The sequence below is a fragment of the Pristiophorus japonicus genome, unplaced genomic scaffold (genome assembly GCF_044704955.1).
Source record: "Pristiophorus japonicus isolate sPriJap1 unplaced genomic scaffold, sPriJap1.hap1 HAP1_SCAFFOLD_118, whole genome shotgun sequence".
NCBI lineage: Eukaryota > Metazoa > Chordata > Chondrichthyes > Pristiophoridae > Pristiophorus > Pristiophorus japonicus.
The window spans coordinates 1,067,649-1,095,148 of record NW_027250842.1 but is presented as its reverse complement, the minus strand read 5'-3'; the positions used below and the strand labels follow the sequence as shown (position 1 = coordinate 1,095,148).

Genomic DNA, 27,500 nt, shown 5'->3' with positions numbered 1-27,500 from the left:
GGACTGAAGTGCGACCAGAAATTGAGGAGCAGCCCCTTCAGATATTGGATCAATAGCTCTACAAACGTGTGAGCAGACTCTCTCTGATTGGATGGCGGAACTGGCTCGAGGGGCTGAAAGGCCTCCTCCTGCTCTTGTGTGCCACGAGTGCAGGATACGCACCATCCCTCGAGGAATCATCGGCAGCAGGAATGGGGCGGCAGTGGGGGCAAATGTGGTCCCATCCTGAGCACGATCGGGGCAGCGGGTTGTTCCAGGATAATACAACAAGCAGATAGCTTAGCAGTAGATGTCTGCCCTGGCTCAGTGCGTCTCTTACACTCTTCCCTCACCTCTCCGCCCGAAGGGTCGTCCTTTCAACCCCCGCGGAGACACGAGCCCTCAGAATCCAGGCTGCAACTTCTCGGTTACCAGTACTGAGGGAGCACCGCACTGTCGGAGGGGCAGTACTGAGGGAGCACCGCACTGTCGGAGGGGCAGTACTGAGGGAGGACCGCACTGCGCTGTCGGAGGGGCAGTACTGAGGGAGCACCGCACTGTTGGAGGGGCAATACTGAGGGAGGACCGCACTGCGCTGTCGGAGGGGCAGTACTGAGGGAGCACCGCACTGTTGGAGGGGCAATACTGAGGGAGCACCGCACTGTTGGAGGGGCAGTACTGAGGGAGCACCGCACTGTTGGAGGGGCAGTACTGAGGGAGCACTGCACTGTTGGAGGGGCAATACTGAGGGAGTGCCGTACTGCGCTGTCGGAGAGGCAGTACTGAGGGACACCGCACTGTTGGAGGGGGCAGTATTGAGGGAGCGCCGCACTGTCGGAGGGGCAGTACTGAGGGAGCGCCGCACTGTCGGAGGGGCAGTACTGAGGGAGCACCGCACTGTTGGAGGGGCAATACTGAGGGAGCACCGCACTGTTGGAGGGGCAGTACTGAGGGAGTGCCGCACTGTCGGAGGGGCAGTACTGAGGGAGCACCGCACTGTCGGAGGGGCGGTACTGAGGGAGCGCAGTACTGTCGGAGGGGCAGTACTGAGGGAGCGCAGTACTGTCGGAGGGGCAGTACTGAGGGAGCACCGCACTGTCGGAGGGGCAGTACTGAGGGAGCGCCGTACTGCACTGTCGGAGGGGCAGTACTGAGGGAGTGCCGCACTGTCGGAGGGGCAGTACTGAGGGAGCACCGCACTGTCGGAGGGGCAGTACTGAGGGAGGACCGCACTGCGCTGTCGGAGGGGCAGTACTGAGGGAGCACCGCACTGCGCTGTCGGAGGGGCAGTACTGAGGGAGGACCGCACTGCGCTGTCGGAGGGGCAGTACTGAGGGAGCACCGCACTGTCGGAGGGGCAGTACTGAGGGAGCGACGCACTGTCGGAGGGGCAGTACTGAGGGAGCACCGCACTGTCGGAGGGGCGGTACTGAGGGAGCGCAGTACTGTCGGAGGGGCAGTACTGAGGGAGCACCGCACTGTCGGAGGGGCAGTACTGAGGGAGGACCGCACTGCGCTGTCGGAGGGGCAGTACTGAGGGAGCACCGCACTGCGCTGTCGGAGGGGCAGTACTGAGGGAGGACCGCACTGCGCTGTCGGAGGGGCAGTACTGAGGGAGCACCGCACTGTCGGAGGGGCGGTACTGAGGGAGCGCAGTATTGTCGGAGGGGCAGTACTGAGGGAGCGCAGTACTGTCGGAGGGGCAGTACTGAGGGAGCACCGCACTGTCGGAGGGGCAGTACTGAGGGAGCGCCGTACTGCACTGTCGGAGGGGCAGTACTGAGGGAGTGCCGCACTGTCGGAGGAGCAGTACCGAGGGAGTGCCGCACTGTCGGAGGGGCAGTACTGAGGGAGTGCCGCACTGTCGGAGGGGCAGTACCGAGGGAGTGCCGCACTGTTGACGTGGAACACGCTGCCACAGGGAGTAGCTGAGGCGAGTAGCTTGGATGTGTTTGCGGGGAAGCTGGATAGACACAGGAGGGAGAAAGGAATGGAAGGTAGTGTTGCCGGGTGAGACGGAGAGGTGTAGGAAGAGGCTCGTGTGGAGCATAAACCCCGGCACGGGACGGTGGGGCTCGATGACCTGTTTCAGTGCTGTCGGTGCTGTTTGATAAGATGTACCTGTGGTGTCTTCCTTCTGTCTCTTCAGAAATTAAGCAGGAACTGGAGGATTTAACGGCCGACATCAAGAAAACCGCCAATAAAGTCCGCTCCAAGTTAAAAAGTGAGTGAGCCATCTGTTGTGTCTTTAGATGCTCTGATCATAAGTCCATGAGGCAGTGTGTTGTACATGAACTATAGTGACCTGAGTCCTTTATTGGTAACTCCAGAGTGAGGTTCACACCTGGTGGCTGGCCTTTTACACTAGGCCTGGCACACCTGTACAGGTAAGCTACAAGTCTCCCACTGCGGTGCCCTCTGGTGGCACATCGTATGTAACAGTACAAGCAGTCAACAGGTCTGGATCCGTGACACCATCCTTGTTGGGGAAAGTGCGAGGTGGGCTTGTGTCCGGATACCCCTCGGTGCGTTGCCCATCCCGTTTGGAAGAACACCAGTGCCCGATACGGAATCCCAGAATGCTGCAGTGCAGGAGGACGCCATTCGGCCCATCGATCCTGTGCCGGCTCTGTGCCAGAGCGATCCAATTAGTCCCCCTCCCCGCCACTCCCTGCTCTTTCCCCGCAGCTCTGTGAAATTTCACCCGGCAAGTATTGATCCAATTCCCCGGTTTGAAGGTCACGATTGAATCTGCTTCCCACCGCCCCTTTCAGCCAGCGCGTTCCCGATCCCCAACAACTCGCTGCGTAACAACATTCTCCTCGTCTTCCCCCGAATCTTAATTCTGTGTCCCTCTGGTTACCCACCTTCCCGACACTCGAAACTGTTTCTCCTGATATACTCCGTCAAACCCCCTTGTGATTTCGAACCTTCCATCAAATCTCCCTTTAACCTTCTCTGCTCTAAGGAGAATAATCCCAGAGTCTCCAGTTTCCCCAAGTCACTGACGTCTCTCATCCCTCGTACCGTAGAAACATAGAAAATAGGTGCAGGAGCAGGCCATTCGGCCCTTCGAGCCTGCACCACCATTCAATAAGATCATGGCTGATCATTCCCTCAGTACCCCTTTCCTGCTTTCTCTCCATACCCCTTGATCCCTTTAGCCGTAAGGACCATATCTAACTCCCTTTTGAATATATCTAATGAACTGGCCTCAACAACTTTCTGTGGTAGAGAATTCCACAGGTTCACAATTCTCTGGGTGAAGAAGTTTCTCCTCATTTCGGTCCTAAATGGCTTACCCCTTATCCTTAGACTGTGACCCCTGGTTCTGGACTTCCCCAACATCGGGAACGTTCTTCCTGCGTCTAACCTGTCCAGTCCCGTCAGAATTTTATATGTTTCTATGACATCCCCTCTCATTCTTCTAAACTCCAGTGAATATAAGCCTAGTCGATCCAGGGAGGGATTCAAATTCCTGGGACATTGGAACCGGTTCTGGGGGAGGTGGGACCAGTACAAACCGGACGGTCTGCACCTGGGCAGGACCGGAACCAATGTCCTCGGGGGAGTGTTTGCTAGTGCTGTTGGGGAGGAGTTAAACTAATATGGCAGGGGGATGGGAACCAATGCAGGGAGACAGAGGGAAACAAAAAGGAGACAAAAGCAAAAGACAGAAAGGAGATGAGTAAAAGTGGAGGGCAGAGAAACCCAAGGCAAAAAACAAAAAGGGCCACTGAATATAAAGGGACTGCAAGAGGGATCAAAACTAAAAATCGGTTTAAAAACTAGGATTAAAACACTCTACCTAAACGTACGCAGCATTCGAAATAAAGTAAATGAGTTGACGGCACAAATCATTACAAATGGGTATGATTTGGTGGCCATTACAGAAACGTGGTTGCAGGGTGGCCAAGACTGGGAATTAAACATACAGGGGTATCTGACAATTCGGAAAGATAGACAAGGAGGGAAAGGAGGTGGGGTAGCTCTGTTAATAAAGGATGATATCAGGGCAGTTGTGAGAGACGATATTGGCTCTAATGAACAAAATGTTGAATCATTGTGGGTGGAGATTAGAGATTGTAAGGGGAAAAAGTCACTGGCGGGCGTAGTTTATAGGCCCCCAAATAATAACTTCACGGTGGGGCGGGCAATAATCAAGGAAATAATGGAGGCATGTGAAAAAGGAACGGCAGTAACCATGGGTGATTTTAACCTACATATCGATTGGTCAAATCAAATCGCACGGGGTAGCCTGGAGGAGGAATTCATAGAATGCATACGGGATTGTTTCTTCGAACAGTGTGTTACAGAACCTACAAGGGAGCAAGCGATCTTAGATCTGGTCCTGTGTAATGAGACAGGAATAATAAATGATCTCCTAGTAAAAAGATCCTCTCGGAATGAGTGATCACAGTATGGTTGAATTTGTAATACAGATTGAGGGTGAGGAAGTTGTGTCAGAAACGAGCGTACTATGCTTAAACAAAGGGGTCTACAGTGGGATGAGGGCAGAGTTGGCTAAAGTAGACTGGAAACACAGACTAAACGGTGGCACAATTGAGGAACAGTGGAGGACTTTTAAGGAGCTCTTTCATAGTGCTCAACAAAAATATATTCCAATGAAAAAGAAGGGCGGTAAGAGAAGGGATAACCAGCCGTGGATAACCAGGGAAATTAAGGAGAGTATCAAATTAAAAACCAATGCGTATAAGGTGGCCAAGGTTAGTGGGAAAATAGAAGATTGGAAAAATTTTAAACGGCAGCAAAGAATGACTAAGAAAGCAATAAAGAAAGGAAAGATAGATTACGAAGGTAAACTTGCGCAAAACATAAAAACGGATAGTAAAAGCTTTTACAGATATATAAAACGGAAAAGAGTAACTAAAGTAAATGTTGGTCCCTTAGAAGATGAGAAGGGGGATTTAATAATGGGAAATGTGGAAATGGCTGAGACCTTAAACAATTATTTTGCTTCGGTCTTCACAGTGGAAGACACAGAAACCATGCCAGAAATTGCTGGTCACAGGAATGTGGGAAGGGAGGACCTTGAGACAATCACTATCACTAGGGGGGTAGTGCTGGACAGGCTAATGGGACTCAAGGGAGACAAGTCCCCTGGTCCTGATGAAATGCATCCCAGGGTATTAAAAGAGATGGCGGAAGTTATAACAGATGCATTTGTTATAATCTACCAAAATTCTCTGGACTCTGGGGAGGTACCAGCGGATTGGAAAGCAGCTAATGTAACACCTCTGTTTAAAAAAAAAGGGGGCAGACAAAAGGCAGGTAACTATAGGCCGGTTAGTTTAACATCTGTAGTGGGGAAAATGCTTGAAACTATCATTAAGGAAGAAATAGCAGGACATCCAGATAGGAATAGTGCAATCAAGCAGACGCAGCATGGATTCATGAAGGGGAAATCATGTTTAACTAATTTACTGGAATTATTTGAGGATATAACGAGCATGGTGGATAGAGGTGTACCGATGGATGTGGTGTATTTAGATTTCCAAAAGGCATTCGATAAGGTGCCACACAAAAGGTTACTGCAGAACATAGAGGTACGCGGAGTCAGAGGAAATGTATTAGCATGGATAGAGAATTGGCTGATGAACAGAGAGCAGAGAGTCGGGATAAATGGGTCCTTTTCGGGTTGGAAATCGGTGGTTAGTGGTGTGCCACAGGGATCGGTGCTGGGACCACAACTGTTTACAATATACATAGATGACCTAGAGGAGGGGACAGAGTGTAGTGTAACAAAATTTGCAGATGACACTAAGATTAGTGGGAAAGCGGGTTGTGTAGAGGACACGGAGAGGCTGCAAAGAGATTTGGATAGGTTAAGCGAATGGGCTAAGGTTTGGCAGATGGAATACAATGTCGGAAAGTGTGAGGTCATCCTTGGGGGGGAAAAAAAACAAAAAAAGGGAATATTATTTGAATGGGGAGAAATTACAACATGCTGCGGTGCAGAGGGACCTGGGGGTCCTTGTGCATGAATCCCAAAAAGTTAGTTTGCAGGTGCAGCAGGTAATCAGGAAGGCGAATGGGATGTTGGCCTTCATTGCGAGAGGGATGGAGTACAAAAGCAGGGAGGTCCTGCTGCAACTGTACAGGGTATTGGTGAGGCCGCACCTGGAGTACTGCGTGCAGTTTTGGTCACCTTACTTAAGGAAGGATATACTGGCTTTGGAGGGGGTACAGAGACGATTCACTCGGCTGATTCCGGAGATGAGGGGGTTACCTTATGATGATAGATTGAGTAGACTGGGTCTTTACTCGTTGGAGTTCAGAAGGATGAGGGGTGATCTTATAGAAACATTTAAAATAATGAAAGGGATATACAAGATAGAGGCAGAGAGGTTGTTTCCACTGGTCGGGGAGACGAGAACTAGGGGGCACAGCCTCAAAATACGGGGGAGCCCATTTAAAACTGAGTTGAGAAGGAATTTCTTCTCCCAGAGGGTTGTGAATCTGTGGAATTCTTTGCCCAAGGAAGCAGTTGAGGCTAGCTCATTGAATGTATTCAAGTCACAGATAGATAGATTTTTAACCAATAAGGGAATTAAGGGTTACGGGGAGAGGGCGGGTAAGTGGAGCTGAGTCCACGGCCAGATCAGCCATGATCTTGTTGAATGGCGGAGCAGGCTCGAGGGGCTAGATGGCCTACTCCTGTTCCTAATTCTTATATTCTTATGTCTTTCTTCATCTGTCAGTCCTGCCATCCCGGGAATCAGTCTGGTGAACCTTCGCTGCACTCCCTCAATAGCAAGAATGTCCTTCCTCAGATTAGGAGACCAAAACTGAACACAATACTTCAGGTGTGGCCTCACCAAGGCCCTGTACAACTGTAGCAACACCTCCCTGCTCCTGTACTCAAATCCCCTCGCTATGAAGGCCAACATGCCATTTGCCTTCTTCACCACCTGCTGTACCTGCATGCCAACCTTCAATGACTGATGAACCATGACACCCAGGTCTCGTTGCACCTCCCCTTTTCCGAATTTGCTGCCATTCAGATAATATTCTGCCTTCCTGTTTTTGCCCCCAAAGTGGATAACCTCACATTTATCCACATTATACTGCATCTGCCATGCATTTGCCCACTCACCTAACCTGTCCAAGTCACCCTGCAGCCTTTTCGCATCCTCCTCACAGCTCACACCGCCACCCAGTTTCGTGTCATCTGCAAACTTGGAGATAGTACACTCAATTCCTTCGTCCAAATCGTGAATGTATATTGCATTCACCTGCAATGGCTTCTCTTCCCACCCCCACATCGTTACCTCTGGTGTCCCCCAAGGATCTCTCCTTGGCCTCCTCCTATCTCTCAGCTATATGCTGCCCCTTGGCGATATCGTCCGTAAACACGGAGTCAGTTTCCACATGTACGCTGACCACACCCAGCTCGACCCCTCCCCACCTTCTCTCGACCCCTCACCGGTCTCGAAATTGTCAGATTTCTTGTCCCACATCCAGTTCTGGATGAACAGAAATTTTCTTCAATGGAATATTGGGGGAAGACCGAAGCCATTATCTTCGGTCCCCGGCACAAACTGCGTTCCCTAACCACTGACTCCATCCCTCTCCCCAGCATCAACCTGAGAGTGAACCAGACTGTTCACAACCTCGCTGTCTTATCTGACCCCGAGATTAGCTTCTGACCCTGTCTCCGTTCCACCATCAAGATCACAAATTTCCCCCTCCGTAACATCGCCCATCTCCGCTCCCCCTTGCCCCAGCTCATCCGCTGCTGAAGCCCTCATCCCTGCCTCTGTCCCCTCCACACTCGACTATTCCAACGCACTCCTGGCCGGCCTCCCACATTCTACCCGACGTAAACTCGAGGTGATCCAAAACTCGGCTGCCCCCGTGTCCTAACTCGCACCGAGTCCCGCTCACCCATCACCCCCTGTGCTCACTGACCCCGTGTCCTAACTCGCACCGAGTCCCGCTCACCCATCACCCCCTGTGCTCGCTGCCCCATGTCCTAACTCACACCCAGTCCCACTCACCCATCACCCCCTGTGCTCACTGACCCCGTGTCCTAACTCACACCCAGTCCCACTCACCCATCACCCCCTGTGCTCGCTGACCCCGTGTCCTAACCCGCACCCAGTCCCGCTCACCCATCACCCCCTGTGCTCGCTGACCCCGTGTCCTAACTCACACCCAGTCCCGCTCACCCATCACCCCCTGTGCTCACTGACCTACATCGGCTCCCGGTTAAGCAACGCCTCGATTTCAAAATTCTCATCCTTGTTTTCAAATCACTCCATGGCCCTCGTCCCCTCCCTATCTCTGTAACCTCCTCCAGCCCCTACACCCCTCCCGATCGCTGCATCCTCCTCCAGCCCCTACAACCCTCCCTATCTCTGTAACCACCTCCAGCCCCTACACCCCTCCCTATCTCTGTAATCTCCTCCAGCCCCTACACCCCTCCCTATCTCTGTAACCTCCTCCAGCCCCACAACCCCCGAGATCTCTGCACTCCTCTAATTCTGCCCCCCTGACCATCCCTGATTATAATCGCTCCACCATCGGTGGCCGTGCCTTCTGTTGCCTGGGACCCCGAGCTCTGGAACTCCCTCCCTAAACCTCTCCGCCTCTCTACCCTCCTTTAAGGTGCTCCTTAAAACCTGCCTCTTTCGGGCAGGGAGGTGGAGCTGAGTCCATGATCGGATCAGCCATGATCGTATTAAATAGCGGAGCAGGCTCGAGGGGCCGAATGGCCGACTCCTGCTCCTATTTCTTATGTTCTCCTTGACCAAGCTTTTAGTCACATGCCCAAATTTCTCCTTATGTGTCTCGGTTTCAAATTTAGATTGATGATTGCTTCTGTCGAAGAGCCATGGGACCTTTTACTACGTTACAGGCTTTATACAAGTGTCATTAAGCAATTACCCATCGTGCACACACACTGGCTAAATTGCCCATCCTCATCTTTTGTTTTCAACCCCCCAGCCATTGAACAAAGCATTGAGCAGGAGGAGGGACAGAACAGATCGTCTGCGGACTTACGGATTCGTAAGACACAGGTGGGTCAAGGCACCGGGTGTCACAGTGCGTTAGATACACTGTCCTTTCCCCCTCTGGGACCGGGTGTCACAGTGCGTTAGATACACTGTCCTTTCCCCCTCTGGGACCGGGTGTCACAGTGCGTTAGATACACTGTCCTTTCCCCCTCTGGGACCGGGTGTCACAGTGCGTTAGATACACTGTCCTTTCCCCCTCTGGGACCGGGTGTCACAGTGTGTTAGATACACTGTCCTTTCCTCCTCTGGGACCAGGTGTCACAGTGCGTTAGATACACTGTCCTTTCCCCCTCTGGGACTGGGTGTCACAGTGCGTTAGATACACTGTCCTTTCCCCCTCTGGGACCGGGTGTCACAGTGCGTTAGATACACTGTCCTTTCCCCCTCTGGGACCGGGTGTCACAGTGTGTTAGATACACTGTCCTTTCCCCCTCTGGGACCGGGTGTCACGGTGTGTTAGATACACTGTCCTTTCCTCCTCTGGGACCGGGTGTCACGGTGTGTTAGATACACTGTCCTTTCCCCCTCTGGGACCAGGTGTCACAGTGCGTTAGATACACTGTCCTTTCCCCCTCTGGGACCGGGTGTCACAGTGCGTTACATACACTGTCCTTTCCCCCTCTGGGACCGGGTGTCACAGTGCGTTAGATACACTGTCCTTTCCCCCTCTGGGACCGGGTGTCACAGTGCGTTAGATACACTGTCCTTTCCCCCTCTGGGACCGGGTGTCACAGTGCGTTAGATACACTGTCCTTTCCCCCTCTGGGACCGGGTGTCACAGTGCGTTAGATACACTGTCCTTTCCCCCTCTGGGACCGGGTGTCACAGTGCGTTAGATACACTGTCCTTTCCCCCTCTGGGACCGGGTGTCACAGTGCGTTAGATACACTGTCCTTTCCCCCTCTGGGACCGGGTGTCACAGTGCGTTAGATACACTGTCCTTTCCCCCTCTGGGACCGGGTATCACAGTGTGTTAGAGACTGGTATCGCACTAATTCAATGATCTGACCCCCCCTCTCTCTCTCTCTCTCTCTCTCGCTCTGCAGCATTCCACACTGTCTCGCAAGTTCGTGGAGGTGATGACTGAGTACAATGCGACTCAGTCCAAGTATCGGGACCGATGCAAAGACCGAATCCAGCGACAGTTGGAAATCAGTGAGTAGCAAGCGGTATCACACAATCGGTGTTCTGCAATCACATGCTCTGTAACAACATCAGAAATAGGAGCAGGAGTCGGCCATTCGGCCCCTCGAGCCTGCTCCGCCATTTAATACGATCGTGGCTGATCTGATCATGGACTCAGCTCCACTTCCCCGCCCGCTCCCCATAACCCTTCACTCCCTTATCGCTCAAAAATCTGTCTATCTCCACCTTAAATATATTCAATGTCCCAGCCTCCACAGCTCTCTGGGGCAGAGAATTCCACAGATTTACAACCCTCTGAGAGAAGAAATTCCTCCTCATCTCAGTTTTAAATGGGCGGCCCCTTATTCTAAGACCATGCCCCCTAGTTCTAGTCTCCCCCATCAGTGGGAACATCCTCTCTGCATCCACCTTGTCGAGCCCCCTCATAATCTGATACGTTTCCATAAGATCACCTCTCATTCTTCTGAACTCCAATGAGTAGAGGCCCAACCTCCTCAACCTTTCCTCATAAGTCAACCCCCTCATCCCCCGGAATCAACCGAGTGAACCTTCTCTGAACTGCCTCCAAAGCAAGTATCTCCTTTCGTAAATACGGAGAGCAAAACTGCACGCAGTACTCCAGGTGTGGCCTCACCAATACCCTGTATAACTGGAGCAAGACTTCCCTGCTTTTATACTCCATCCCCTTTGCAATAAAGGCCAAGATACCATTGGCCTTCCTGATCACTTGCTGTACCTGCATACTAACCTTTTGTGTTTCATGCACAAGTAACCCCCAGGTCCCGCTGTACTGCGGCACTTTGCGATCTTTCTCCATTTAAATAATAACTTGCTCTTTGATTTTTGTTTTCTGCCAAACCTTTCAGCATCTACCCTGTCCATCCCCCTCAGAATTTTGTGTGTTTGAATGAGATCCCCTCTCATTTTTCTAAACTCCAGAGAGTATAGGCCCAGTCTACACAATCTCTCCTCATAGGACAATCCCTCCCATCCCAGGAATCAGTCTGGTGAACCTTCGCTGCACTCCCTCTATGGCAAGTATATCCTTCCTTGGGTAAGAAGACCGGAACTGTACACAATACTCCAGGTGTGGTCTCACCAAGGCCCTGTATAACTGTAGCAGGACTTCCTTACGCTAATACTCCAATCGCCTTGCAACAAAGGAACACGCGCCAATTACCTTCCTTACTGCTTGCTAAGCCTACGTGCTAGCCTTCTGTATTTCCTGTACAAGACAACCAAATCTCTTTGAACGCCAATATTTAATCGTTTCTCACCATTTAAAAAAATCATTTGTTTTTCTGTTCTACTTATCAGAGTGTATAACCTCACACACACACACACAACTTATGCTTATCTCGTGCCTTTAATGCACTAAAATGTCCCAAGGCTCTTTGCAGGGGTGTTACGAACCAGCATTTGATCCCCGAGCCGCATAAGGTGATATATCAGGGCAGGTGACCAAAAGCTGGGTCGAAGAGGTCGGTTTTAAGGAGCGTCTCGAAGGAGGAGAGAGAGGGAGAGAGGCGGAGAGGTTTAGGGAGGGAGTTCCAGAGCTTGGGGCCCAGGCAACAGAAGGCACGGCCACCGATGGTGGAGCGATTATAATCAGGGATGGTCAGGAGGGCAGAATTAGAGGGGTGCAGACACCTCGGGGGGGATGGTGGGGCTGGAGGAGGTTACAGAGATAGGGAGGGTGTAGGGGCTGGAGGAGGTTACAGAGATAGGGAGGGGTGTAGGGGCTGGAGGAGGTTACAGAGATAGGGAGGGGTGTAGGGGCTGGAGGAAGTTACAGAGATAGGGAGGGGTGCAGGGGCTGGCGGTGGTTACAGAGATAGGGAGTGTGTAGGGGCTGGAGGAGGTTACAGAGTTAGGGAGGGGTGTAGGGGCTGGAGGAGGTTACATATAGGGAGGGGTGTAGGGGCTGGAGGAGGTTACAGAGATAGGGAGGGGTGTAGGGGCTGGAGGAGGTTACAGAGATAGGGAGGGTGTAGGGGCTGGAGGTGGTTACAGAGATAGGGAGGGTGTAGGGGCTGGAGGAGGTTACAGAGATATGGAGGGTGTAGGGGCTGGAGGAGGTTACAGAGATAGGGAGGGGTGTAGGGGCTGGAGGTTACAGAGATAGGGAGGGTGTAGGGGCTGGAGGAGGTTACAGAGATAGGGAGGGGTGTAGGGGCTGGAGGGGGTTACAGAGATAGGGAGGGGTGTAGGGGCTGGAGGAAGTTACAGAGATAGGGAGGGGTGTAGGGACTGGAGGGGGTTACAGAGATAGGGAGGGGTGTAGGGGCTGGAGGAGGTTACAGAGATAGGGAGGGGTGTAGGGGCTGGAGGAGGTTACAGAGATCGGGAGGTGTGTAGGGGCTGGAGGTTACAGAGATAGGGAGGGTGTAGGGGCTGGAGGGGGTTACAGAGATAGGGAGGGGTGTAGGGGCTGGAGGAGGTTACAGAGATAGGGAGGGGTGCAGGGGCTGGAGGAAGTTACAGAGATAGGGAGGGGTGTAGGGGCTGGCGGTGGTTACAGAGATAGGGAGGGTGTAGGGGCTGGAGGAGGTTACAGAGTTAGGGAGGGGTGTAGGGGCTGGAGGTGGTTACAGAGGTAGGGAGGGGTGTAGGGGCTGGAGGAGGTGACATATAGGGAGGGGTGTAGGGGCTGGAGGAGGTTACAGAGATAGGGAGGGGTGTAGGGGCTGGAGGAGGTTACAGAGATAGGGAGGGTGTAGGGGCTGGAGGTGGTTACAGAGATAGGGAGGGTGTAGGGGCTGGAGGTGGTTACAGAGATAGGGAGGGTGTCGGGGCTGGAGGAGGTTACAGAGATAGGGAGGGTGTCGGGGCTGGAGGAGGTTACAGAGATAGGGAGAGGTGTAGGGACTGGAGGAGGTTACAGAGATAGGGAGGGGTGTAGGGGCTGGAGGAAGTTACAGAGATAGGGAGGGGTGTAGGGACTGGAGGGGGTTACAGAGATAGGGAGGGGTGTAGGGGCTGGAGGAGGTTACAGAGATAGGGAGGGGTGTAGGGGCTGGAGGAGGTTACAGAGATAGGGAGGTGTGTAGGGGCTGGAGGTTACAGAGATAGGGAGGGTGTAGGGGCTGGAGGGGGTTACAGAGATAGGGAGGGTGTAGGGGCTGGAGGGGGTTACAGAGATAGGGAGGGGTGTAGGGGCTGGAGGAAGTTACAGAGGTAGGGAGGGGTGTAGGGGCTGGAGGAGGTGACATATAGGGAGGGGTGTAGGGGCTAGAGGAGATTACAGAGATAGGGAGGGGTGTAGGGGCTGGAGGAGCTTACAGAGATAGGGAGGGGTGCAGGGGCTGGAGGTGGTTACAGAGATAGGGAGGGTGTAGGGGCTGGAGGAGGTTACAGAGATAGGGAGGGTGTAGGGGCTGGAGGAGGTTACAGAGATAGGGAGGGGTGTAGGGGCTGGAGGAGGTTACAGAGATAGGGAGGGTGCAGGGGCTGGAGGTGGTTACAGAGATAGGGAGGGTGTAGGGGCTGGAGGAGGTTACAGAGATAGGGAGTGTGTAGGGGCTGGAGGAGGTTACAGAGATAGGGAGGAGTGTAGGGGCTGGAGGAGGTTACAGAGATAGGGAGGGTGTAGTGGCTGGAGGTGGTTACAGAGATAGGGAGGGGTGTAGGGGCTGGAGGAGGTTACAGAGATAGGGAGGGTGTAGGGGCTGGAGGAGGTTACAGAGATAGGGAGGGGTGTAGGGGCTGGAGGAGGTTACAGAGATAGGGAGGGTGAAGGGGCTGGAGGAGGTTAGAGATAGGGAGGGGTGTAGGGGCTGGCGGGGGTTACAGAGATAGGGAGGGGTATCGGGGCTGGAGGAGGTTACAGAGATAGGGAGGGGTGTAGGGGCTGGGGGTTACAGAGATAGGGAGGGTGAAGGGGCTGGAGGAGGTTAGAGATAGGGAGGGGTGTAGGGGCTGGCGGGGGTTACAGAGATAGGGAGGGGTATCGGGGCTGGAGGAGGTTACAGAGATAGGGAGGGGTGTAGGGGCTGGGGGTTACAGAGATAGGGAGGGTGAAGGGGCTGGAGGAGGTTAGAGATAGGGAGGGGTGTAGGGGCTGGCGGGGGTTACAGAGATAGGGAGGGGTATCGGGGCTGGAGGAGGTTACAGAGATAGGGAGGGGTGTAGGGGCTGGGGGTTACAGAGATAGGGAGGGTGAAGGGGCTGGAGGAGGTTAGAGATAGGGAGGGGTGTAGGGGCTGGCGGGGGTTACAGAGATAGGGAGGGGTGTAGGGGCTGGAGGAGGTTACAGAGATAGGGAGGGTGTAGGGGCTGGAGGTGGTTACAGAGATAGGGAGGGTGTAGGGGCTGGAGGAGGTTACAGAGATAGGGAGGGTGCAGGGGCTGGAGGAGGTTTCAGAGATAGAGAGGTGTGTAGGGGCTGGAGGAGGTTACAGAGATAGGGAGGAGTGTAGGGGCTGGAGGAGGTTACAGAGATAGGGAGGGGTGTAGGGGCTGGAGGAGGTTACAGAGATAGGGAGGGTGTAGGGGCTGGAGGGGGTTACAGAGATAGGGAGGGGTGTAGGGGCTGGAGGTTACAGAGATAGGGAGGGTGTAGGGGCTGGAGGAGGTTACAGAGATAGGGAGGGGTGTAGGGGCTGGAGGGGGTTACAGAGATAGGGAGGGGTGTAGGGGCTGGAGGAAGTTACAGAGATAGGGAGGGGTGTAGGGACTGGAGGGGGTTACAGAGATAGGGAGGGGTGTAGGGGCTGGAGGAGGTTACAGAGATAGGGAGGGGTGTAGGGGCTGGAGGAGGTTACAGAGATAGGGAGGTGTGTAGGGGCTGGAGGTTACAGAGATAGGGAGGGTGTAGGGGCTGGAGGGGGTTACAGAGATAGGGAGGGGTGTAGGGGCTGGAGGAAGTTACAGAGGTAGGGAGGGGTGTAGGGGCTGGAGGAGGTGACATATAGGGAGGGGTGTAGGGGCTAGAGGAGATTACAGAGATAGGGAGGGGTGTAGGGGCTGGAGGAGCTTACAGAGATAGGGAGGGGTGCAGGGGCTGGAGGTGGTTACAGAGATAGGGAGGGTGTAGGGGCTGGAGGAGGTTACAGAGATAGGGAGGGTGTAGGGGCTGGAGGAGGTTACAGAGATAGGGAGGGGTGTAGGGGCTGGAGGAGGTTACAGAGATAGGGAGGGTGCAGGGGCTGGAGGTGGTTACAGAGATAGGGAGGGTGTAGGGGCTGGAGGAGGTTACAGAGATAGGGAGTGTGTAGGGGCTGGAGGAGGTTACAGAGATAGGGAGGAGTGTAGGGGCTGGAGGAGGTTACAGAGATAGGGAGGGTGTAGTGGCTGGAGGTGGTTACAGAGATAGGGAGGGGTGTAGGGGCTGGAGGAGGTTACAGAGATAGGGAGGGGTGTAGGGGCTGGAGGAGGTTACAGAGATAGGGAGGGTGTAGGGGCTGGAGGAGCTTACAGAGATAGGGAGGGGCGTAGGGGCTGGGGGTTACAGAGATAGGGAGGGTGAAGGGGCTGGAGGAGGTTAGAGATAGGGAGGGGTGTAGGGGCTGGCGGGGGTTACAGAGATAGGGAGGGGTATCGGGGCTGGAGGAGGTTACATAGATAGGGAGGGGTGTAGGGGCTGGGGGTTACAGAGATAGGGAGGGTGAAGGGGCTGGAGGAGGTTAGAGATAGGGAGGGGTGTAGGGGCTGGCGGGGGTTACAGAGATAGGGAGGGGTGTAGGGGCTGGAGGAGGTTACAGAGATAGGGAGGGTGTAGGGGCTGGAGGTGGTTACAGAGATAGGGAGGGTGTAGGGGCTGGAGGAGGTTACAGAGATAGGGAGGGTGCAGGGGCTGGAGGAGGTTTCAGAGATAGGGAGGGGTGTAGGGGCTGGAGGAGGTTACAGAGATAGGGAGGGTGTAGGGGCTGGAGGGGGTTACAGAGCTAGGGAGGGGTGTAGGGGCTGGAGGTTACAGAGATAGGGAGGGTGTAGGGGCTGGAGGAGGTTACAGAGATAGGGAGGGGTGTAGGGGCTGGAGGGGGTTACAGAGATAGGGAGGGGTGTAGGGGCTGGAGGAAGTTACAGAGATAGGGAGGGGTGTAGGGACTGGAGGGGGTTACAGAGATAGGGAGGGGTGTAGGGGCTGGAGGAGGTTACAGAGATAGGGAGGGGTGTAGGGGCTGGAGGAGGTTACAGAGATAGGGAGGTGTGTAGGGGCTGGAGGTTACAGAGATAGGGAGGGTGTAGGGGCTGGAGGGGGTTACAGAGATAGGGAGGGGTGTAGGGGCTGGAGGAAGTTACAGAGGTAGGGAGGGGTGTAGGGGCTGGAGGAGGTGACATATAGGGAGGGGTGTAGGGGCTAGAGGAGATTACAGAGATAGGGAGGGGTGTAGGGGCTGGAGGAGCTTACAGAGATAGGGAGGGGTGCAGGGGCTGGAGGTGGTTACAGAGATAGGGAGGGTGTAGGGGCTGGAGGAGGTTACAGAGATAGGGAGGGTGCAGGGGCTGGAGGTGGTTACAGAGATAGGGAGGGTGTAGGGGCTGGAGGAGGTTACAGAGATAGGGAGTGTGTAGGGGCTGGAGGAGGTTACAGAGATAGGGAGGAGTGTAGGGGCTGGAGGAGGTTACAGAGATAGGGAGGGTGTAGTGGCTGGAGGTGGTTACAGAGATAGGGAGGGGTGTAGGGGCTGGAGGAGGTTACAGAGATAGGGAGGGTGTAGGGGCTGGAGGAGGTTACAGAGATAGGGAGGGGTGTAGGGGCTGGAGGAGGTTACAGAGATAGGGAGGGGTGTAGGGGCTGGCGGGGGTTACAGAGATAGGGAGGGGTATCGGGGCTGGAGGAGGTTACAGAGATAGGGAGGGGTGTAGGGGCTGGGGGTTACAGAGATAGGGAGGGTGAAGGGGCTGGAGGAGGTTAGAGATAGGGAGGGGTGTAGGGGCTGGCGGGGGTTACAGAGATAGGGAGGGGTGTAGGGGCTGGAGGAGGTTACAGAGATAGGGAGGGGTGTAGGGGCTGGAGGAGGTTACAGAGATAGGGAGGGTGTAGGGGCTGGAGGGGGTTACAGAGATAGGGAGGGTGTAGGGGCTGGAGGAGGTTACAGAGATAGGGAGGGTGTAGGGGCTGGAGGAGGTTACAGAGATAGGGAGGGGTGTAGGGGCTGGAGGGGGTTACAGACATAGGGAGGGGTGTAGGGGCTGGAGGAGGTTACAGAGATAGGGAGGGGTGTAGGGGCTGCAGGGGGTTACAAAGTTAGGGAGGGGTGAGGCCATGGAGGGATTTGAAAATGAGGTGTTGCTTAACCGGGAGCCAATGTCGGTCAGTGAGCACAGGGGGTGATGGGTGAGTGGGACTGGGTGTGAGTTAGGACACGGGGTCAGTGAGCACAGGGGGTGATGGGTGAGTGGGACTCGGTGTGAGTTAGGACACGGGGGCAGTGAGCACAGGGGGTGATGGGTGAGTGGGACTGGGTGCGAGTTAGGACACGGGGTCAGTGAGCACAGGGGGTGACGGGTGAGTGGGACTCTGTGTGAGTTAGGACACGGGGCAGCGAGCACAGGGGGTGATGGGTGAGTGGGACTCGATGTGAGTTAGGACACGGGGTCAGTGAGCACAGGGGGTGATGGGTGAGTGGGACTGGGTGCGAGTTAGGACACGGGGTCAGTGAGCACAGGGGGTGATGGGTGAGCGGGACTCGGTGCGAGTTAGGACACGGGGCAGTGAGCACAGGGGGTGATGGGTGAGTGGGACTGGGTGTGAGTTAGGACACGGGGGCAGTGAGCACAGGGGGTGATGGGTGAGTGGGACTGGGTGTGAGTTAGGACACGGGGTCAGTGAGCACAGGGGGTGATGGGTGAGTGGGACTGGGTGTGAGTTAGGACACGGGGGCAGTGAGCACAGTGGGTGATGGGTGAGCGGGACTGGGTGTGAGTTAGGACACGGGGCAGTGAGCACAGGGGGTGATGGGTGAGTGGGACTCGGTGCGAGTTAGGACACGGGGTCAGTGAGCACAGGGGGTGATGGGTGAGTGGGACTGGGTGTGAGTTAGGACACGGGGGCAGTGAGCACAGGGGGTGATGGGTGAGTGGGACTGGGTGTGAGTTAGGACACGGGGGCAGTGAGCACAGGGGGTGATGGGTGAGTGGGACTCGGTGTGAGTTAGGACACGGGGTCAGTGAGCACAGGGGGTGATGGGTGAGCGGGACTCGGTGTGAGTTAGGACACGGGGCAGTGAGCACAGCGGGTGATGGGTGAGCGGGACTGGGTGTGAGTTAGGACACGGGGCAGTGAGCACAGGGGGTGATGGGTGAGCGGGACTCGGTGCGAGTTAGGACACGGGGGCAGCCAAGTTTTGGATCACCTCGAGTTTACGTCGGGGAGAACGTGGGAGGCCCGGCCAGGAGTGCGTTGGAATAGTCAAGTCTGGAGGGGACAGAGGCAGGGATGAGGGCTTCAGCAGCGGATGAGCTGAGGCAGGGGGCGGAGACGGGCGATGTTACGGAGGGGGGAATGGAAGGGATATGAGAGAGGGCGCTCAATCCACGATCAGGTACGACACCAAGGTCGCAAAGAGATTGGCTCGGCCTCAGGCACACACTAAACGCACGCGCTCGTTAATCACACGTTAATGACCCTCTTCACGCCATCTTTCCCTCCACAGCTGGACGTACCACCACAAACGAGGAGCTGGAGGACATGTTGGAGAGCGGAAAATTAGCTATCTTCACCGATGATGTGAGTGAGTTTGATGGACGGGTGAACTCGGGAATTTTACGGGACCCCTTTTATCGAGGGTCTCCCCATCAGGGACCCCTTTTATAGAGGGAGTCTCCCCATCAGGGACCCCTTTTATAGAGAGTCTCCCCATCAGGGACCCCTTTTATAGAGAGTCTCCCCATCAGGGACCCCTTTTATAGAGGGAGTCTCCCCATCAGGGACCCCTTTTATAGAGAGTCTCCCCATCAGGGACCCCTTTTATAGAGAGTCTCCCCATCAGGGACCCCTTTTATAGAGGGAGTCTCCCCATCAGGGACCCCTTTTATAGAGGGTCTCCCCATCAGGGACCCCTTTTATAGAGAGTCTCCCCATCAGGGACCCCTTTTATAGAGGGAGTCTCCCCATCAGGGACCCCTTTTATAGAGGGTCTCCCCATCAGGGACCCCTTTTATAGAGGGAGTCTCCCCATCAGGGACCCCTTTTATAGAGGGAGTCTCCCCATCAGGGACCCCTTTTATAGAGGGTCTCCCCATCAGGGACCCCTTTTATAGAGAGTCTCCCCATCAGGGACCCCTTTTATAGAGAGTCTCCCCATCAGGGACCCCTTTTATAGAGAGAGTCTCCCCATCAGGGACCCCTTTTATAGAGAGAGTCTCCCCATCAGGGACCCCTTTTATAGAGAGAGTCTCCCCATCAGGGACCCCTTTTATAGAGAGTCTCCCCATCAGGGACCCCTTTTATAGAGAGTCTCCCCATCAGGGACCCCTTTTATAGAGAGTCTCCCCATCAGGGACCCCTTTTATAGAGAGTCTCCCCATCAGGGACCCCTTTTATAGAGAGTCTCCCCATCAGGGACCCCTTTTATAGAGAGAGTCTCCCCATCAGGGACCCCTTTTATAGAGAGAGTCTCCCCATCAGGGACCCCTTTTATAGAGAGAGTCTCCCCATCAGGGACCCCTTTTATAGAGAGAGTCTCCCCATCAGGGACCCCTTTTATAGAGAGAGTCTCCCCATCAGGGACCCCTTTTATAGAGAGAGTCTCCCCATCAGGGACCCCTTTTATAGAGAGAGTCTCCCCATCAGGGACCCCTTTTATAGAGAGAGTCTCCCCATCAGGGACCCCTTTTATAGAGAGAGTCTCCCCATCAGGGACCCCTTTTATAGAGAGAGTCTCCCCATCAGGGACCCCTTTTATAGAGAGAGTCTCCCCATCAGGGACCCCTTTTATAGAGAGAGTCTCCCCATCAGGGACCCCTTTTATAGAGAGAGTCTCCCCATCAGGGACCCCTTTTATAGAGAGTCTCCCCATCAGGGACCCCTTTTATAGAGAGTCTCCCCATCAGGGACCCCTTTTATAGAGAGTCTCCCCATCAGGGACCCCTTTTATAGAGAGTATCCCCATCAGGGACCCCTTTTATAGAGAGTCTCCCCATCAGGGACCCCTTTTATAGAGAGTCTCCCCATCAGGGACCCCTTTTATAGAGGGAGTTTCCCCATCAGGGACCCCTTTTATAGAGAGTCTCCCCATCAGGGACCCCTTTTATAGAGAGTCTCCCCATCAGGGACCCCTTTTATAGAGAGTCTCCCCATCAGGGACCCCTTTTATAGAGAGAGTTTCCCCATCAGGGACCCCTTTTATAGAGAGAGTCTCCCCATCAGGGACCCCTTTTATAGAGAGAGTCTCCCCATCAGGGACCCCTTTTATAGAGGGTCTCCCCATCAGGGACCCCTTTTATAGAGAGAGTCTCCCCATCAGGGACCCCTTTTATAGAGAGAGTCTCCCCATCAGGGACCCCTTTTATAGAGAGAGTCTCCCCATCAGGGACCCCTTTTATAGAGAGAGTCCCCCCATCAGAGACCCCTTTTATAGAGAGAGTCTCTCCATCTGGGACCCCTTTTATAGAGAGTCTCCCCATCTGGGACCCCTTTTATAGAGAGAGTCTCCCCATCAGGGACCCCTTTTATAGAGAGTCTCCCCATCAGGGACCCCTTTTATAGAGAGTCTCCCCATCAGGGACCCCTTTTATAGAGAGTCTCCCCATCAGGGACCCCTTTTATAGAGAGTCTCCCCATCAGGGACCCCTTTTATAGAGAGTCTCCCCATCAGGGACCCCTTTTATAGAGAGTTTCCCATCAGGGACCCCTTTTATAGAGAGTTTCCCATCAGGGACCCCTTTTATAGAGGGTCTCCCCATCAGGGACCCCTTTTATAGAGAGTCTCCCCATCAGGGACCCCTTTTATAGAGGGTCTTGCATTTATATAGCGCCTTTCATGACATCAGGATGTCCCAAAGTGCTTTACAGCCAATGAAGTACATTTGGAGCGCGGTCACTGTTGTATTGTGGGAAACGCGGCAGCCAATTTGCGCACAGCAAGCTGCCACACACAGCGATGTGATAATGACCCAGATAATCTGTTTTTTAATGATGTGAGTTGATGAATTGATATTGGGCCCAGAACACCGGGGAGAACTCCCCCTGCTCTTCTTCCAATAGTGGCCCCGGGATCTTGGTAAATTGTCCCAAGATGCTTCACAGGAGCGGTTATCAATCAATATTTAACACCGAGCCACATAAGGAGATATTAGGGACAGGCGACTGAATACTTGGTCAAAGTGGCAGGTTTTGAGGAGCGTCTTAAAGGAGGAGAGAGGCGGAGAGGTTCAGGGAGGGAGTTCCAGAGCTTGGGGCCCAGGCAACAGAAGGCACGGCCACCGATGGTTGAGCGATTATAATCAGCGATGGTCAGGGGGGCAGAATTAGAGGAGCGCAGACATCTCGGGGGGGGTGTAGGGGCTGGAGGAGGTTACAGAGATAGGGAGGGGTGTAGGGACTGGAGGTTACAGAGATAGGGAGGGGTGTAGGGGCTGGAGGTTACAGAGAGATAGGGAGCGGTGTAGGGGCTGGAGGAGGTTACAGAGATAGGGAGGGGTGTAGGGGCTGGAGGTGGTTACAGAGATAGGGAGGGGTGTAGGGGCTGGAGGAGGTTACAGAGATAGGGAGGGGTGTAGGGGCTGGAGGTGGTTACAGAGATAGGGAGGGGTGTAGGGGCTGGAGGTTACAGAGATAGGGAGGGGTGTAGGGGCTGGAGATTACAGAGATAGGGAGTGGTGTAGGGGCTGGAGGAGGTTACAGAGATAGGGAGGGGTGTAGGGACTGGAGGTTACAGAGATAGGGAGGGGTGTAGGGGCTGGAGGTTACAGAGAGATAGGGAGCGGTGTAGGGGCTGGAGGAGGTTACAGAGATAGGGAGGGGTGTAGGGGCTGGAGGTGGTTACAGAGATAGGGAGGGGTGTAGGGGCTGGAGGAGGTTACAGAGATAGGGAGGGGTGTAGGGGCTGGAGGTGGTTACAGAGATAGGGAGGGGTGTAGGGGCTGGAGATTACAGAGATAGGGAGTGGTGTAGGGGCTGGAGGAGGTTACAGAGATAGGGAGGGGTGTAGGGGCTGGAGGTGGTTACAGAGATAGGGAGGGGTGTAGGGGCTGGAGGTTACAGAGATAGGGAGGGGTGTAGGGACTGGAGGTTACAGAGATAGGGAGGGGTGTAGGGGCTGGAGGAGGTTACAGAGATAGGGAGGGGTGTAGGGGCTGGAGGAGGTTACAGAGATAGGGAGGGGTGTAGGGGCTGGAGGAGGTTACAGAGATAGGGAGGGGTGTGAGGGCCACGGAGGGATTTGAAGAGGAGGATGAGAATTGTACAATCGAGGCGTTGCCGGACAGGGAGCCAGTGTCGGTCAGCGAGCACCGGGGGAGGAGTGAACGGGACTCGGCGCGAGTTAGGACACGGGGACAGCCATTGGTGATGTTTACGGAGTGTTGGCCTCCTACCATCTGGGTCTCTGAGTAATGGCTCCATCTTTCCCTGCTCTCTTCCCCCCCCCCCCCCACCACCGCCCCCCCCCCCCTGCCCCTCCCCCCGTCCCCAGATCACGATGGACTCCAAGATTACCAAACAGGCCCTGAACGAGATCGAGACCCGTCACACCGAGATCATCAAACTCGAGAACAGCATCCGGGAGCTGCATGACATGTTCGTCGACATGGCGATGCTGGTGGAGAGCCAGGTGAGCCCCCGGGCCCCGAGCAAGAGCGGGGGGGGGGGGAGGGCCGTGGCAGGAAAGGCCCAGGCTGCGTTTCGGGCCTAGTGACCCGTTACAGCTCATTCTCGCGCCTTAGACAGCGATCGCTGCTTCGAGGCCTCTCCCCCACAAAATTCCCCACTCGGGTGTGACCCCAATCTTTCCCCCCTCCCCCCCCCCAGCCGCAAAATAAATGGTTGGGGGGGGGGGGGCGGAGAAGGGGAAAAAAGATGGCCGAAAGATATACGGCCTAGCGAGAAGGAAACAGGCCTCAAACATGTGGTCATTGCCCATTTAAAGGCGAGGGCGTCTCACAGTCACCTTGGAGCAAAGCATCACACACTAGTACGGCAGAGAAAGAGGCCATTGGGCCCATCGATCCTGTGCCGGCTCTGTGAAAGAGTGATTTAATTAGTCCCATGCACCTTCTCTCTCCCCATAGTCCTGTATCAATCCCCAAACTTATCCCACTGCCCCGCTCTCTCCCCATAGTCCTGTATCAATCACCAAACTAAACCCACTGCCCCGCTCTCTCCCCATAGTCCTGTATCAATCCCCAAACTAATCCCACTGCCCCGCTCTCTCCCCATAGCCCTGTATCAATCCCCAAACTAATCCCACTGCCCCGCTCTCTCCCCATAGTCCTGTGTCAATCCCCAAACTAATCCCACTGCCCCGCTCTCTCCCCATAGTCCTGTATCAATCCCCAAACTAATCCCACTGCCCCGCTCTCTCCCCATAGCCCTGTATCAATCCCCAAACTAATCCCACTGCCACACTCTCTCCCCATAGTCCTGTATCAATCCCCAAACTAATCCCACTGTCCCGCTCTCTCCCCATAGTCCTGTATCAATCCCCAAACTAATCCCACTGCCCCGCTCTCTCCCCATAGCCATGCATCAATCCCCAAACTAATCCCACTGCCCCGCTCTCTCCCCATAGCCCTGTATCAATCCCCAAACTAATCCCACTACCCCGCTCTCTCCCCATAGTCCTGTATCAATCCCCAAACTAATCCCACTGCCCTGCTCTCTCCCCATAGCCCTGTATCAATCCCCAAACTAATCCCACTACCCCGCTCTCTCCCCATAGTCCTGTATCAATCCCCAAACTAATCCCACTACCCCGCTCTCTCCCCATAGTCCTGTATCAATCCCCAAACTAATCCCACTGCCCCGCTCTCTCCCCATAGTCCTGTATCAATCCCCAAACTAATCCCACTACCCCGCTCTCTCCCCATAGTCCTGTATCAATCCCCAAACTAATCCCACTACCCCGCTCTCTCCCCATAGCCCTGTATCAATCCCCAAACTAATCCCACTGCCCCGCTCTCTCCCCATAGTCCTGTATCAATCCCCAAACTAATCCCACTGCCCCGCTCTCTCCCCATAGCCTGTATCAATCCCCAAACTAATCCCACTGCCCCGCTCTCTCCCCATAGTCCTGTATCAATCCCCAAACTAATCCCACTGCCCCGCTCTCTCCCCATAGTCCTGTATCAATCCCCAAACTAATCCCACTGCCCCGCTCTCTCCCCATAGCCCTGTATCAATCCCCAAACTAATCCCACTATCCCGCTCTCTCCCCATAACCCTGTATCAATCCCAAACTAATCCCACTGCCCCGCTCTCTCTCCCCATAGTCCTGTATCAATCCCCAAACTAATCCCACTGCCCCGCTCTCTCCCCATAGACCTGTATCAATCCCCAAACTAATCCCACTGCCCTGCTCTCTCCCCATAGTCCTGTATCAATTCCCAAACTAATCCCACTATCCCGCTCTCTCCCCATAGCCCTGTATCAATCCCCAAACTAATCCCACTGCCCCGCTCTCTCCCCATAGCCCTGTATCAATCCCCAAACTAATCCCACTGCCCCGCTCTCTCCCCATAGCCCAGTATCAATCCCCAAACTAATCCCACTGCCCCGCTCTCTCCCCATAGCCCTGTATCAATCCCCAAACTAATCCCACTGCCCCGCTCTCTCCCCATAGCCCTGTATCAATCCCCAAACTAATCCCACTATCCCGCTCTCTCCCCATAACCCTGTATCAATCCCAAACTAATCCCACTGCCCCGCTCTCTCCCCATAGCCCTGTATCAATCCCCAAACTAATCCCACTGCCCCGCTCTCTCCCCATAGCCCTGTATCAATCCCCAAACTAATCCCACTGCCCCTGCTCTCTCCCCATAGTCCTGTATCAATCCCCAAACTAATCCCACTGCCCCGCTCTCTCCCCATAGTCCTGTATCAATCCCCAAACTAATCCCACTGCCCCGCTCTCTCCCCATAGTCCTGTATCAGTCCCAAAACTAATCCCACTGCCCCGCTCTCTCCCCATAGCCCTGTATCAATCCCCAAACTAATCCCACTGCCCCGCTCTCTCCCCATAGCCCTGTATCAATCCCAAACTAATCCCACTGCCTCGCTCTCTCCCCATAGCCCTGTATCAATCCCCAAACTAATCCCACTGCCTCGCTCTCTCCCCATAGCCCTGTATCAATCCCCAAACTAATCCCACTGTCCCGCTCTCCCCATAGTCCTGTATCAATCCCCAAACTAATCCCACTGCCCTGCTCTCTCCCCATAGTCCTGTATCAATCCCCAAACTAATCCCACTGCCCCGCTCTCTCCCCATAGTCCTGTATCAATCCCAAACTAATCCCACTGCCCCGCTCTCTCCCCATAGTCCTGTATCAATCCCCAAACTAATCCCACTGCCCCCGCTCTCTCCCCATAGTCCTGTATCAATCCCCAAACTAATCCCACTGCCCCGCTCTCTCCCCATAGCCCTGTATCAATCCCCAAACTAATCCTACTGCCCTGCTCTCTCCCCATAGCCCTGTATCAATCCCACGCTCTCGGCGACGAGACTCGAGGTGCTCAGCGCCCTCCCGGATGCACTCCCTCCACTGAGGGCGGACTGGTCTTTGGGCCCAGGGACTCCCAGGTGTCGGTGGGGATGTTGCACTTTATATCAGGGAGGCTTTGAGGGTGGTCCCTTGTAACGTTTCCTCTGCTCGCCTTTGGCCCGTTTGCCCGTGAAGGAGTTCCCGAGTAGAGCGCTCGCTTTGGGGAGTCTCGTGTCTGAGACCCGTTCCTGAGGAAAAGAGTGTTTGAAGACCAGGCCCCTCAAACCCACCACCCAGCTCATGGTCTACAGGGCTGTAGTGATACCCGCCCTCCTGTATGGCTCAGAGACACGGACCATGTACAGTAGGTATCTCACCCCCAGCTCATGGTCCACAGGGCTGTAGTGATACCCGCCCTCCTGTGTGGCTCAGAGACATGGACCACGTACAGTAGACACCTCAAGTCGCTGGAGAAATACCACCAACGCTGTCTCCGCAAGATCCTGCAAATCCCCCGGGAGGACAGACGCACTAACGTTAGCGTCCTCGACCAGGCCCGACATCCCCAGCATCGAAGCACTGACCACACTCGACCAGCCCCGCTGGGCAGGGCCACATTGTCCGCAAGCGCCAATGTATCATCTCTCAATTCTCGTACCACCTCAACCTTCGCTGATCTAGAGAGGGCAGGAACGGCAATGGAAACATCTCCCCTGTGACTGTGTGTCTCTGTTTTCCCCGTCCCCAGGGAGAAATGATTGATCGTATCGAGTACAATGTGGATCATTCAGTTGATTACGTGGAGCGAGCAGTATCGGACACCAAGAAAGCTGTGAAATATCAGAGCAAAGCTCGCAGGGTAAGTGTAGGAGAGGAGAATTGTACCATGGCTGGCATCTGTATCGAACCCCATGGTGTACCTGCCCTGGGAGTGTTTGATGGGACAGTGTAGAGGGAGCTTTACTCATTATCTAACCCCCTGTACCCGCCCTGGGAGTGTTTGATGGGACAGTGTAGAAGGAGCTTTACTCTGTATCTAACCCCGTGCTGTACCTGCCCTGGGAGTGTTTGATGGGACAGTGTAGAGGGAGCTTTACTCTGTATCTAACCCTCTGTACCTGCCCTGGGAGTGTTTGATGGGACAGTGTAGAGGGAGCTTTACTCTGTATCTAACCCCATGCTGTACCTGCCCTGGGAGTATTTGATGGGACAGTGTAGAGGGAGCTTTACTCTGTATCTAACCCCCTGTACCTGCCCTGGGAGTGTTTGATGGGACAGTGTAGAGGGAGCTTTACTCTGTATTTAACCCCCTGTACCTGCCCTGGGAGTGTTTGATGGGACAGTGTAGAGGGAGCTTTACTCTGTATCTAACCCCCTGTACCTGCCCTGGGAGTGTTTGATGGGACAGTGTAGAGGGAGCTTTACTCTGTATCTAACCCCCTGTACCTGCCCTGGGAGTGTTTGATGGGACAGTGTAGAGGGAGCTTTACTCTGTATCTAACCCCCTGTACCTGCCCTGGGAGTGTTTGATGGGACAGTGTAGAGGGAGCTTTACTCTATATCTAACCCTGTACTGTACCTGCCCTGGGAGTGTTTGATGGGACAGTGTAGAGGGAGCTTTACTCTGTATCTAACCCCGTGCTGTACCTGCCCTGGGAGTGTTTGATGGGACAGTGTAGAGAGAGCTTTACTCTGTATCTAACCCAGTACTGTACCTGCCCTGGGAGTGTTTGATGGGACAGTGTCGAG

At 54.6% G+C, this 27,500-nt stretch overlaps 1 protein-coding gene across 1 annotated transcript in view; it reads left to right on the top strand.

Annotated features, from left to right (window-relative positions):
* The window catches only part of stx1b (syntaxin 1B), a 51,786-nt gene that overhangs the window by 21,210 nt on the left and 3,076 nt on the right, over positions 1-27,500 (top strand). The window contains exons 4-9 of the mRNA XM_070870178.1: positions 2,129-2,203; positions 8,950-9,023; positions 10,067-10,175; positions 18,767-18,840; positions 22,748-22,885; positions 26,500-26,610. Coding sequence (XP_070726279.1) covers positions 2,129-2,203; positions 8,950-9,023; positions 10,067-10,175; positions 18,767-18,840; positions 22,748-22,885; positions 26,500-26,610 — 581 coding nt within the window. The remainder of the gene's footprint in view (positions 1-2,128; positions 2,204-8,949; positions 9,024-10,066; positions 10,176-18,766; positions 18,841-22,747; positions 22,886-26,499; positions 26,611-27,500) is intronic.